General features: G+C 53.4%; 1 protein-coding gene and 1 long non-coding RNA gene across 10 annotated transcripts in view; one reads left to right on the top strand and one right to left on the bottom strand.

Annotated features, from left to right (window-relative positions):
- The window catches only part of LOC132666966 (uncharacterized), a 48816-nt gene that overhangs the window by 23505 nt on the left and 11653 nt on the right, over positions 1–13658 (bottom strand). The gene's annotated exons all lie outside the window — the stretch shown is intronic.
- Positions 1–13658, top strand: part of SCUBE3 (signal peptide, CUB domain and EGF like domain containing 3) — a 35513-nt gene that overhangs the window by 19938 nt on the left and 1917 nt on the right. Inside the window, exons 7-22 of one of the 9 annotated variants that reach the window (XM_060615266.3) lie at positions 2365–2412; positions 4798–4914; positions 6598–6720; positions 7195–7311; positions 7805–7930; positions 8216–8332; positions 8473–8577; positions 8869–8985; positions 9323–9481; positions 9724–9939; positions 10302–10463; positions 10669–10836; positions 11339–11539; positions 11920–12117; positions 12609–12761; positions 12886–12965. In XM_060615266.3, coding sequence (XP_060471249.2) covers positions 2365–2412; positions 4798–4914; positions 6598–6720; positions 7195–7311; positions 7805–7930; positions 8216–8332; positions 8473–8577; positions 8869–8985; positions 9323–9481; positions 9724–9939; positions 10302–10463; positions 10669–10836; positions 11339–11539; positions 11920–12117; positions 12609–12761; positions 12886–12965 — 2207 coding nt within the window. Of the gene's footprint in view, positions 1–2364; positions 2413–4797; positions 4915–6597; positions 6721–7194; positions 7312–7804; positions 7931–8215; positions 8333–8472; positions 8578–8868; positions 8986–9322; positions 9482–9723; positions 9940–10301; positions 10464–10668; positions 10837–11338; positions 11540–11919; positions 12118–12608; positions 12762–12885; positions 12966–13658 lie in introns of those variants that run through there. The other 8 variants (XM_060615267.3, XM_060615274.3, XM_060615275.3 and 5 more) reach the window with 8 other exon arrangements.

Genomic DNA, 13658 nt, shown 5'->3' on the forward strand with positions numbered 1-13658 from the left:
CCACCTGTGCTGGGAGTGGGGGTTGGGAACCAGGGGAGGGGGAACGCATGGGACCCAGGTGCTGGGCACAGAATGACTGGTGAGTGTACTGAAGACCCAGACGAGGCCAGGTCTAGTGAGGGATGACTCTGAGAGATCGCAGGGCTCACCCTCTTCTCCTCCCTGACCCATTAGTTCTCCTGCCCCACCCCTGGAGTCCCACCATCCTCTTTATCCAGGAGAAAGTGTTGTCAAACTGGGACTAATTAGCAGAGGTGCTTGTTGACCAAGGCTGTGCCCGAGAAGGGGAGGAGAGCTGGGGCAATGCAGCTGGGAAAGCCTGACCAAAGGCCCTGGTTGACTAGTGTGGTAAGATGGGAGCTGTCACAGCCCACTGTCCCCACTCTGGAACTGAGGGTGGCAGGGAGTGTTCTCTCCTGGAACAACCATCCCGGAACTGACAAATGGGGTTTCCTGACTCCAGGTTTCTTCTTCCTGCCTGTGCTGTGTCCCCCTGTCCACTGCCCTTACCCTAGCCCTCATTTCCTCCTGTTTCCTCCACATCTCAGTGGTACTCTCTCACCTCTGCCTGTAGCCCTTCACTTCCCCACCAGCTCCAGCCTTCCATTCCTATTGCCCTGCTCCGGGGCCTTCTTAACACCTGGATCCCTTTTCCTGAATTCCTAGGCCTTCCCTCACATACTTTCAGGTACCAGAAATGAGCTTAATTCCTTAGTTCCTGATGTTTAATTCCTAATGCCTTATGCCTTTAGGTCTTTTGTGAAGGCCGATTACTGTGTGCTCACAGAGTGCTGAGAAACACAACGGGGACAGGGTGTCCCTTTGGAGAAATGGGAGGTGAAAGAGAAGAGTTTGGGCAGGGAGAAGGGCTGTGTCTTGAGCCAGGCAAGGGCAAGTTTGGTCTGTGGGCACCAACAGATGCCATTCATCTCATGGGCTACAACATGCTGAGGGTGAGGAGGTGTGAACACAGTCACTCTGTGTATTTGTTACAGACATGATATTCACCTTCAGAACCAAACTGTCCCCATCTCACTCCAGAGACCCGGCCCATCTCTGCAGACAGCACTGCCTTAACCCCCAGACATGAGAACAGGGGAGCAGATGCTGCTGCTAAAAGGGTCTTTCAAAGGGTTGCCTGGGTGGCTCAGTCGGTTAAGCATCTGACTTCAGCTCAGGTCATGATCTCACGGTTCATGGGTTTGAGCCCTGCATCGGGCTCTGTGCTGACAGCTCAGAGCCTGGAGCCTGCTTCAGATTCTGTTTCCCTTTCTCACTCTGCCCCTCCCCCACTTATGCTCTGTCTCTGTCTGTCTGTCTGTCACTCTCAAGAATAAACAAACATTAAAAAAAAAAATTTTTTTTTAAAGGGGTCCTTCAAGTACCTGCTTCAGAGACTTGTACACACAGTTCTAAACTTCTTTAATTAAACCCTCTCCTGCTACACGTTTCCCTCTGAACTAACTCTTCAAAGACCCTAGAACATTTTTAGGTCCTCCTGTCACCTTCTCCTGGCTGGTTTGTTCCAGCTCCTTTCATCTTTTTCCTCCTAAGCCTAAATCTTCTGCTTCCTAAACCCTCCACCATCCCCTGGACACACTCACACATCCCCAGAGTCTCCCAAAAGAAACTGCATGCAGTCCCCAAAGAAAAGCTGCATGTGTCAGGACAGAGCTCGGGACCCATGAATGTGGGGCCAGATCCCCCTCTGGTGTCCCCCTGTTCAGATCGTCCTGAGCATGGCTGATTTGGAAAATACCCCCTTGTAAGCTTGAGCTCTTCTCTAATGCAAGACCCATTCTGTCTTCTGGACCATGGCCAAGTGAGGCAGAAGAGAGCAAAGGAGGAGGTCCTAGGGTTCATGGCTATGTCCTTCCCGAGTTCCTCTCCCTCTTCTCCAACAGAACTTACTTATTTTGCCTTGCCCTGATCTCATGTTTCTCCCCAGCCCTGGTAGGAGGAAACATCATTGTTTGGGGCCACCAAGACATTCAGATTTAGTGGGGAGACTGAGAGGGCAGTACAGTTAAGCAGAAAGGGTGGGCCCCTTTGGGATTTGGCAGCTTATAAGATTTGAGATTGCATCCCAGCTCTGCCTTTGGCATGCTGTGTGGTACTGGGCCCATGACTGCCCCTCTCTGAGACTCTGTTTCCCATCAGTCACCTGGTGGGAGCCTGGCTTCTTTGAGGATACCAGGCAGGACAAGGCTGGGGAATGAAGCATAGCAGTCTCAGGGCTCATCATTTGGGGCTAGTGGTTTGGGTCTACAGGGTGGAGGAGGAGGGTGGGGAGGGGGCTGGGGCACAGTGGGCCACAGTGGCTCCTGCCCAGCATCTAAACAGCTTTTTTACAATGTCAAACAGGGGAAAGGCGGCTAGAGCAGCACATCCCCCCTCAGGCCGTTTCTAATGGTAAATATGTCTGCTCTCTCCGCTTGCTCTCACTGGCTTGCTAGGGGAAGGGCTAACCCGCTGGGGCTCCCACTAACCGCATGCCCACTGGGCCCAGCCTGACTGGACTCTAGCCTATTAGCAGGGTTCCCCTGCAGTCTCGGTACTGGGCCCATTGGGTGACAGGAAACCTGAGTCCCCAAGAGCTGGCCCAGGAGCCTTCGTGTTGGTTTTGTCTTTCTTTGTTCCTGTCACTGTCCTCCTCTCCTGCTCTCTCCTCCTCCCACCTTCTCCCTCACCCACCTTCTAACACCTCACCTGTTCCCAACCATCTGCCCCCTCCCTTCTCTCTGCCTTCTACACAGCAAAAAACCCAGCAGCTCCATCTTACCCGTTGTGCCCACTAGGTGGCTGAGTTAGGGGTGGGATAGAGTTAGATGCCATCCCTCCTTGAGGCTGCTTCCTTGGGTTCCCCCCACACCAGCTCACAGCCCCAGCATCACTCGCCATTCTGTCCCACCATAATGGGTACAAGCATGACATCTGAATTCAGACTGACCTGAGTTTGAATCCTGCCTCTGCCACTTTCTAACCATATGACCTCAAGCAAGCTACTTTCTTCTCTGATCCTTAGTTTACTCTTCTGTAGACAGGGAGAATAAGAGTTTTCTCCTTTGGGGTTGCTGAGATGATTGAGACAGTGTGTGCAGAGCATCTAGTAAGTGCCTGGCACAGAGTCAGCACAGATTAAACTGTGGTTTCATACTGCGACCTGAAGAGCAAAGGGTTGAGGCTGTGCCATCCTGCCGCCTCAACCCTGCCCTGGCTAATGCTGCCCTGCAGGGGAGGGCAGCTGTACCCAGCTTCCTCGTCTGACCCGAGATGTGTGTTGTGCCAGCTCTGCTGCTCCTCACCTTGGATCCCTCAGAACCTACCTAGTCTTAGCACAGGATCTGTTCCCCTCTCCCTGCTCCAGGGCTTGAGGGCACCTCTCCTTCTACTAAGAGCACTCTTGGGGGGAATGGCTAGGCTTGGAGCCTGAACTCAACATCCCCTCCCAGGTTTCTCCCATGGTCTTGGGGAACTTCAGGAGACTAAGGTGTAAGTGGCACACAAGAGATCCCACTGTGGCTGCTCCCAGACCTGGGCATTTGAATAACTGGGGCATGACCAGGGACCCATAGGCAGGGTTGGGCTTCTTCTGGAACCCTTGCTTTGGTGGTCTCCTTGGTGACAAGTGTTGGACCTGAGTTTTAGGAGTCAAAGATTTAAGAAGATGATAGTTCTCTGGTGCTTTTCTCATTCAGTTCCCCAGATTTGGAGAACCACTCTCCTTTCTTCCCCAGGAGAGGGTTTGGGATTCTGTCTTTCCAATGGGAGAATTCTAGGGCCCCCAGAGGATGGCCCACACCTCCTCCAGAGTCCCTGAAGGGGGAGGGGTCTTGCACTATTTGAACTGATGGTTTTTCCCTGGGCTCAACTCATTCTCCTGAGCTGCAGTTTAAACTTGTTTATGTCCTGCAGAATGCAGAAAATAGGGAGAGTGACCTATCCATACTCCCTCTATTCTGACCCCTCAGCAAAGGAGTCTTACCAGTCAAGAGGGGGCAATAGAAGAGACCTAGCTCTGAGGTTCTCTAACTCTTTCACCTACTTTCTTACACCCTGCCTCCTCCTCCGAATTCTTCTTCTCTTTTGGCCCCCTCCCCTACCTAGACAATCTCTCCCCATTAGGAAAGAAAAACAACAACAGAACATCCAGCTTATCTCCATCTGGAACTAAAAGGAAGGTTTGGGAGGAGTTGGGAGGTAGCTGGGGAGGGGCTGGGATATGACCAAATATGTGCCTCTCCTCTGAGGATGAGCAGTCAGGCCTGGAACTGGGATCTTTTTTTAAGACAGCTGGGCAATCCCTCAGCTATCTCCAGAATCACTAGGTTCACTCTTCCCAAGATTGCCCCACTGTGACCCCCCCCCCCCCAACCACCACAGAGACAGTCACTGGAAAGAGGAGGAAACTTTTATCTGTCCCTTCTTGTTCCCTGGCGGCTGAGAACCACCCTTACTTAGCTCCCATCCCTCCCTGCACCCTCCCCTCTCCACCTCCTCCACCCCCTCAGCACATTCCTGCCTGACAGCTCTGGCTTGTACCTGCCTCACTGCTGTCCACCTTGTTTCAATCAAGTAGGGGGCAGGGAAGTGGACTGCTTGGCTGCACTTGTGAGGGGCTGGGGGCTGGGAGCCATGGGAGGAAGGGGGCTGGGAGCCTTCACTGAGTGCTGCTTCTAAAGCACAGGGAGGCAGCTCAGGCCTTCCCTCAGGCCTCTGCACTCTCTACTACCCTTAAGTTTGGGACTCCTCCAAGCCAATAACCCCATTACCATCCCCCACCTCCCTCCTAAACAGAGACCTGTGCTGTCAACAATGGGGGCTGTGACAGTAAGTGCCACGATGCAGCGACGGGTGTCCACTGCAGCTGCCCTGTGGGCTTCATGCTGCAGCCAGACAGGAAGACGTGCAAAGGTAAGGGCTCTCAGAGGACCAGAGCATAGGGGTGAGGGGGCTGAGGCTGGGATCAGAGATCTAGTACCTATTATAGGACCTCAACCCCCTGGAGGCTATCCTGATTAGAAAGAACTAGGAGCATGGCTAAGGCTTGTCTCTTGTCCACCTTTCCCAGTTCAGTTCAAGGGGCACAAAAGTCCAGCCAGTCCCTTAGTGCCCGCTGCCCACACCCTACCTTGTTTTCCTTACTCTCATTTCTATCCTGCTCTGGGTCCCTAGCCCTCTTGGTTAATGAACATGTTATTCTCATTTGTCCCTGGGTCTAGAAGGATATTTGAGCCCTGGCTATGTGTGTACAAGGTCACAGATGTGTTCCATAACCTTCATAACCCACATTCCCCCAGACCTTCCCACTGGGAAGGCTATACTGGTCAGAGGGAGAATAGGGTAGCAGTGGAAGCACTGAGGCTAGAGACTGGTTACCGGGGTTCAGATCCCAGCTCTGCAATCCTGGGCAAGTTACTTAGTGTCTTTGTGCCTCAGTTCCACTATAATAATGGCACTTGTTGTAAGGATTAGATCAGTTATATAAAGATTATATATTAAGTACTTAGAACAGTACCTGACAAATGATAGTTATTATTATGGTATAATTTCCCATGTTGTCCATCCTATTTCCCCTCCTTTTAATTAGCCAGGTCTGGGAGAAAGGTGGAGTGGGGGAGGAAAAAGGAAGAGTAGCCATACTGAAAATAATGATTCATCAGGTCTGTGTCCCCTGGTCACAAGGAGGACTGGAAAGAGGACTGAGCTCCTTCTTTGTGTCTTTTGGCCCAACAGCTGGCAGAAAGGATGGGGAGACGGGGAGGGCTGGGGCAGCAGGTCAGACAGCCAGAGTTGAGAGGTTTCCTGCTGGGAAGGACTGTTGACAGGTATGCTAAGAGTGAAGTGGAAGACTGCCCTCTCTGCCCCCTCCCCCAAGTAAGGGTGAATAGCCTGGGTCCTGTCTGCCACCAGCTTGGGGAACTTGACCTCAGGAAGGAAGCTGCTCACTGCCCGCCCCCCCCCCCCCTTCCCTTCCTAGTGCTGAAAGCCGCCTCAGGCCTGAGCCTCTCCAGACCTCCCAGTCCAGCCCCCTGCCTGGCCCCTGCCCCTCCCCCATCAGCTACCCAGCCTCACTGGCTCTCCTGGAGGTCCTCCTGCCGGCTCTCTCCTAGCTCCTCCTCTCTGAGGGGCTCCCTTTTGAATCTCCACCTCTCTGTGCCCCCCCCCCCCACCATTGCCCTGTTGCCCACTGCCCGGGGCTCTTATGCTAGGCAGGGGTCAGGGACAGGGAAGATATAAGCCTTATCCACCAGCCTTTTGTGGAAGTGCCATCCAGAGTGAGGGGCAGAAACTAGCCCTGTAGTTCAAATGCCATCCTGCTTCCTACTCCAGGCAGTCCTTGAAGGCCTGACTCTGCTTCCTATCTGTCCCCTTCTGGGAGGGCTCACTTCCAGGAAAGAAACTGGTCCTAATGGCCACAGATTCCATGAGCAGGGAAGAAACAGACCAGAGAGTGAGAGAGGAGTCAGAAGGGCAGGTCCAGAGCTCTGCTTGATTTTCTCAGTCTCTGTGAGGGAGGGAGGGATGTTGTCTCCTTATCTGTCCCCAGCCTGTGGTATCACCTTTGGTTCTCTCTACTTTGTCCTGCCTTCCCAGACATAGATGAGTGCCGCTTGAACAATGGGGGCTGTGACCACATTTGCCGCAACACAGTGGGCAGCTTTGAATGCAGCTGCAAGAAGGGCTATAAGCTTCTCATCAATGAGCGGAACTGCCAGGGTGAGCAGACTTGGGCCAAGGGGAAAGCCTTAGGAGAGGTTCTGGAGCTAGGAGAGCTTCAAGGAGGCCAGAGGGCCAGAGTCTGAGGAAGTCAGTAGACACTGTGGAGAGCCTCCATGGGCAGTGTCATGCTGCAAATTAGCAAATGTACCCCTTCCTCTTGATGACCAACTCTACCTTGCTTTTGGCAAGGAGGGATGGATTTCACCCCACTTCAAATCCTTGGCAGGATCCAACCTGCCTAACCACATGTGGTGACCCTGATCCACAGGTACCAGATCTCACAGTTCCTGACTCCAAAGACTACAAGTGGAGGGGGCACAGGGGATGGGTAGGCATTGCTAAATCAATGATCTTAGGGCTGGGCCATGAGGGAGGGCCAAGGCCCCTCATTTGGGTCCTTCACCTGAGCAAGGGGCTGCAGGGTCAAATGCCCCAAGACAGATTCAGTGGCTTGAATCCTTATTCTTCCAGATATAGACGAGTGTTCCTTTGATCGAACCTGTGACCACATATGTGTCAACACACCAGGAAGTTTCCAGTGCCTCTGCCATCATGGCTACCTGCTATATGGTGTCACCCACTGTGGGGGTAAGCCAGCAAGTTTAGACCCTCAGCCACCTGTCCCCTCTCACCTCCACACCCTTCAGTTGAATGAGTTCCTGATTTGGCTCGTTGGCTCTGGGCAATCCCCAGGTGCATGTGCCATGTCTGCATCCATCATGATAAATGGGAGAAATTAAGACAACCGGGAGACTAGGAGATCAGGGAACAGCATCCTACCTCCAAAATTTCTATCTCCCATCCCAACGCTGCTTCTTGACTCCCACTCCCATCCTGAACTCTCAAATACAGCCCCAGTGGCAGAAAGGAATGGCAGGCTTTACAAAGCTTGTCAGCTTGGCCGCTTCTCAATCGTTCTTTGGGGACAGAGATAAAGGAAGGAGATCCTAGGCTTGAGCTTTTCTCAAGCCAGTAGTCATCTTGGAGTGCCTGGAACTCTCACCAAAGGTCCTCACTCACTGCCCACTCCCTGGCTCCTACTCCCCCACCATTGTTGGTGTCTCCCTTCTCCTTCCCCCAGATGTGGATGAGTGCAGCATCAACCGGGGAGGCTGCCGCTTTGGCTGCATCAACACTCCAGGCAGCTACCAGTGTACCTGCCCCGCAGGCCAGGGCCGGCTGCACTGGAATGGCAAAGATTGCACAGGTGGGCGGCACCCTCTGCTGGCCAGAGCTGGCACTACATTTTTGGGGGGTGGGAATTGGGGTCCTGGAAAGTGGGGAGTTCCATGCCAAGGAAGGAGTAAGGTAGTAGGGGAGTAGAATGTAGCCATTTGAGTTACTGACGTGAAGTTTCTGGTGACGAATCCCTTCATCAGTCTCTGTTTACAGTTACAGTTCTGCATGTAGCTAATGCTCTTCCCAAATCAGCCAAGTGTAGAGGGTGGGAGAGGAAGGCCCTCTCCTCCTCAGGTCTCTCTCCCCTTCCTAGAGCCGGTCAAATGTCAGAGCAGTCCTGGTGCCTCGAAAGCCATGCTCAGCTGCAACCGGTCTGGCAAGAAGGACACCTGTGCCCTGACCTGCCCCTCCCGGGCCCGGTTTTTGCCAGGTACATAGAGGTGGTTGCTGTAGGGCTGGCGGGGAGGAAAGGCTGGCTGTTCAGGTAGCTCTCCTGCTTCCCTTGCATTACTCCAACCAGTAGGCGTTGGGGGCGGGCAGCTCAGAGCTGTGACAGCCCCCTTCTCTCAGAGTCTGAGAATGGCTTCACGGTGAGCTGTGGCACCCCCAGCCCCAGGGCCACTCCAGCCCGAGCTGGCCACACCGGGAACAGCACAAACTCCAACCACTGCCATGGTGAGCACCAGCCCAGAGGCCTTGTTCCCACCTTATTCTCTTGCTTATTAACCCCGATTTCTCCTCATTAATTCTCCTGGTTTTACTTTTTCCTGGATCCCCTTCCTCGCTCTGTCATTCTCCAGCCCTTTTGCCTTGCTCCCTCTGCCCCTAACATCTGAGTCCCCTGGCTCTCATAATCCTTCTCCAGCCAAGCCCGTGGCTTATTGCCCAGCTTCTCAATACCCTCCACAGCAGTACCCACCCCCCTCGGCGCCCCCAGGCTGTGCTGAGCTTCTGCCATCCCTCTAGAGGCTGCAGTGCTGTCAGTTAAACAGCGGGCCTCCTTCAAGATCAAGGACGCCAAATGCCATTTACACCTGAGAAACAAAGGCAAAACGGAGGAGGCCAGCAGAATCCCGGGACCAGGTCTGGACTGGGGACCCCCCTCCAATGGGTTGTCTGGCCACCACACCCCTCCCCCACCCCTCAGCTCCTCTGCTTAGTGAGATCTCTAAAAACCCACTGGCATCCTGAACTCTGGACAGAGCAGAGGGAAGAAGCACTTGTAGGCATAGGGCCCAAGGAAGAAGTCCCAGGATATCCCTCCACCAAATAATAGGTATCCTACCTTAAAAGTGAACTGAGACAGTTGCGGAGATCTGGTGAGGTCTGCTTGGGCTAGGGTGGGAAAGTGAGAGCTGGGAGTGAGAGCCTTCTCTGTCCCCAGGGGGTGCCCCTGGGGTTGACAAGGCCTCTCCCCCAGGTGGTGCCCCCTGCTCTGACTGCCAGATCACCTTTATCCACCTCAAGTGTGACTCCTCTCGGAAGGGCAAGGGCCGGCGGGCCCGGACCCCTCCAGGCAAGGAAGTCACTCGACTCACCCTGGAACTGGAGGCAGAGGTCAGAGCCGAAGAAACCACAGGTGGGACTGGGGGCACTGCAGGGAGGAGGGTGGAAAGCAAGGGGTCAGAGGTGGGGAAACCACAAGTCTCAGCCGCAAAGGGAAGGGGCAGAGCTTGTACTAAGGGCAGACCATGCCTAACACCAAGCCCAGGAGCCAGTCTCTCTTACCACATCCCTCCTAGCTCCTAGCTTTGCTCCCTGCCCTCCTGCTCACAGCCACTTTCTCTTCCTTCCCTGACTCATACCATCATCTACCACCAGCTGGCTGTGGACTGCCTTGCCTCCGACAGCGAATGGAACGGCGCCTGAAAGGGTCCCTGAAGATGCTCAGAAAGTCCATCAACCAGGACCGCTTCCTGCTGCGCCTGGCAGGCCTTGATTATGAACTGGCCCACAAGCCGGGCCCAGGAGCTGGGGAGCGAGCTGAGCCAGCAGAGGCCTGTAGGCCTGGGCAGCACCGTGCTGGGGCTAAGTGTGGTAAGGGAGCTTGCTGGGGAGCGGGGGAGCAGGGGAACGGGGAAGGCCCAACTTGGGCCTGACTCAGAGAGCAGGACACTTTACGGCCTAAGTTGTACCTCAAATTGTGAGGCAGCCAAGACCCTCCTGCCTGTCATCATCCTCTCCCTGGTCCCAGGTTGAAATCTAGAGGGATATCATGTCCAGAGGGGCCGTCAACCCTCCTTTACATGGCATTGGCCCCTGATCTTCCCAAGCAGGATTCTGTCTATTCCCAAACAAAGAGATTCTCCTTGAATCTGGGGAAGCGGGAAGGGGAATCCCAGGCCTGGGTGGCGGGAAATAGGGGGGCGGGGTGGCTAGCACGGCCGACTCTCCCTCAGTCAGCTGCCCGCAGGGAACGTATTACCACGGCCAGACGGAGCAGTGTGTGCCATGCCCAGCGGGCACCTTCCAGGAGAGAGAAGGGCAGCTCTCCTGCGACCTTTGCCCTGGGAGTGATGCCCACGGGCCTCTCGGAGCCACCAACGTCACCACGTGTGCAGGTGCCAGGGGAACAAACAATATAGAGTGGGGTAGGGTGGGCACTGGGACGCCCATGGGCATGGGATTTCCCAAGGGCAGGCCCAGGCTCCAGACCGCTCTCCTAGTCAACATCCTGTTTGTGTGTCTCTGTCCCCTGAGACTGGGTGACCCGGTGGGGATGACCAGGACCATCCCCATCAGAGTTGGGCCCTTGATTCATTGCAGGTCAGTGCTCTCCTGGCCAATACTCCGTTGATGGGTTCAAGCCCTGCCAGCCATGTCCACGCGGCACGTACCAACCTGAAGCAGGACGGACCTTGTGCTTCCCTTGTGGTGGGGGCCTCACCACCAAGCATGAGGGAGCCATCTCCTTCCAAGACTGTGACACCAAAGGTGAATGGGCTACACACTGGGGGACTCCCCAACTTTAACTACTTACAAAAAAAACTCTCCCAAGTCCTCAGAGTAGACCTGAGTATGCTGGCACACCATCTTCCCCAAACTAGGAAAGGCCCAGCTGCCTGACCAACCAGACCATCCTGCTCATAGGACACATCCTGACCCTCCACCAGTCCCAAGTCTAGGAATTAGGGAATAAATAACAGTGTCACTTACCCCTCTGCTTCGGAGAACTGGTGGCACATTCCCCTCAATACTACCAATGAGTTTCTAGAAGTTTGGCACTACAGTCAGTGCCTGAAAGAAAAGGATTGGCATGGTAGCCAACCACTCTGTAAGTTTGTTTTTCCCTAGGCTTCAATTCTGGCATGACAAAGAAAGGTTGGGACTCGGAAGGAACTTTGGTGTCTTCAGTCTCCTGTGTCCTGCTCATCCTGTGCCCCAGAACTCCCACTTGCCTACCATCTTAACGCCTACCTTTCCCCCTTGCCTGCAGTCCAGTGCTCCCCTGGTCACTACTACAACACCACCATCCATCGCTGTATCCGCTGTGCTATGGGCTCCTATCAGCCTGACTTCCGTCAGAACTTCTGCACCCGCTGTCCAGGAAATACAAGCACTGACTTTGATGGCTCCACCAGTGTGGCCCAGTGCAAGAGTACGTGGCAGGCCAAGCTGTGGAAAAAGGGGCAGAGAGGTCTGGGAACAGTGGGCATGGGAAGAGGTGGGGGGTGGGGCAAGTAAACCAACAGGGAGCAAGGCTAGGGAGTGGATGGGCAGGAAAGTCCCACCCTCCATCTCTCCCATCCCACTCAATCTTAAGACCACTTGCTGGGCTGGGCCTCATGGCACCCTCTCCCTGGAGATAGGTGATGGGGAGACAGAGAGAGGTGAAGTGAGGTGAGAAGGTACTAAAAGGGCAGGAAGGAAGGTGGACCCAGAACTTGAAGATGATGAAACAGAAGGCAGTTGCCTACAGTGTCTGGTTTCCACTTCAAAATGCTTCAACATCCCTAACCCATTCCCCCACTGACTTCCCTTCTCTTTCTTGCTCTGTCCACCTGGGCTTGGTTACAGATCGCCAGTGCGGTGGGGAGCTGGGTGAGTTCACTGGCTATATCGAGTCCCCCAACTACCCAGGCAACTACCCAGCTGGCGTGGAGTGCGTCTGGAACATCAACCCCCCACCCAAGCGCAAGATCCTTATCGTGGTACCCGAGATCTTCCTGCCATCTGAGGATGAGTGTGGGGACGTCCTCGTCATGAGAAAGAACTGTGGGTGGCTGCAGGGCTGGGCCAGGGAAGGGCAGTTCAAATCTGGTTGGGAGGGAGGGACAGAGAGAGAAAAAACTGGTACAGGAAGAACTAGGGCAGTGAGAAGGGAGGCCTTGGAAGTGGAGAGGCTAACAAAGGAAAACAGCAATGAATGTGCTCTGTGATTGGTGGAGAGCAGAGTTAAGAATGCCAGCATTGGGACTAGAACTCCAAAAGTGTTACATGTCTCACTTTCCTGTTCTAGCATTTTTGCCATTCCATTTATTTAAATGTCAAATTTCTTACATTCTGTGAGTGCCTGGATGTCAAAGAGGAGTTGTGGAACAAGTGGAGGGCAGTGGGAGAGGACATGTGTACGTTGGGGAGTGGGGGAAGTACATGTATGGGGGAGAGTCTCTGTCAGCATGACTCCTTCCCCCACTCAGCCCTCCTCCAGGAGGGCTTGGGTAGCCTGCTCTGCTGTTTCCCTGACCTGCTGCTTGCCTTCCCAGCCTCCCCATCCTCCATTACCACCTATGAGACCTGCCAGACCTATGAGCGCCCCATTGCTTTCACGGCCCGCTCCAGGAAGCTCTGGATCAACTTCAAGACGAGCGAGGCCAACAGTGCTCGTGGCTTCCAGATCCCCTACGTCACCTATGATGGTGAGTAAGGGCACGAATGCCAGGGAGGTGGGTGAGAAAGGGGAGGCTCATGAGTCTTGGGAGGGAGCAGGGGGAGCAGGAATTATTTCTACCCCTAAACCCCTCCTCTTGGTTGATTGTGCAGAGGACTACGAGCAGCTAGTAGAAGACATTGTTCGAGATGGCCGGCTCTATGCATCTGAAAACCACCAGGAGATTTTAAAGGCAAGTGAATATGCACAAGAAGAACAGCCAGCATTTAATGAACATATAAACAATGTGCAGGCAGTATGCTAAGTGCTTACATGAATATTCTCATTTGATATATACAACAGCTCTATGAAATAGGTACTTTCATCATTCCCACTTTACAGATAAGAAAACTGAGGCACAGAGAGTTGAGTTTGCCCAATGAGTTCAAGCCCATCTGACTGTACTATCTTACACTGTAGGGGAAGAGAAAGGGAAGATGAGGAGTGAAATGTCCCCTACTTCTTTCACCAAGAAATACAGGGAAAATGAGGTATAGAAAGATGCTTCTGCTTAAGTACCTTCCTTCCCTTCCTCTCTCCTCAGTTCCCACAGAAAAGGAGCAGATCTAGCATAGTGTTTCTCAGAGTCCATTCAATACGATCTGTCTTAAAGGAAAAGAAATGTTACCAACACTGAAGAATGAACTAAACACCTGGTCTGTGGATCCCAGTTTAAGAAAATCGTACTTAGGACACTACAGTCCTAGCCACAGTATTACCCTTCATAAATGATCAATGCAAGGAAAAGTTTTATCTTTATGATTAATAAGATCATTTTTATACTATCCTCAAAATAAGAGACACAATGACAAAAATTGCTTAGGACTTGCAGGCTACAAAGAAAAAAATTTCAGCAATGCTTTTCAAACATTTTTTAAAGCATCTG

The sequence above is a fragment of the Panthera onca genome, chromosome B2, assembly GCF_046562875.1.
Source record: "Panthera onca isolate mPanOnc1 chromosome B2, mPanOnc1 haplotype 2, whole genome shotgun sequence".
In the NCBI taxonomy this organism is placed as follows: Eukaryota; Metazoa; Chordata; class Mammalia; order Carnivora; family Felidae; genus Panthera; species Panthera onca.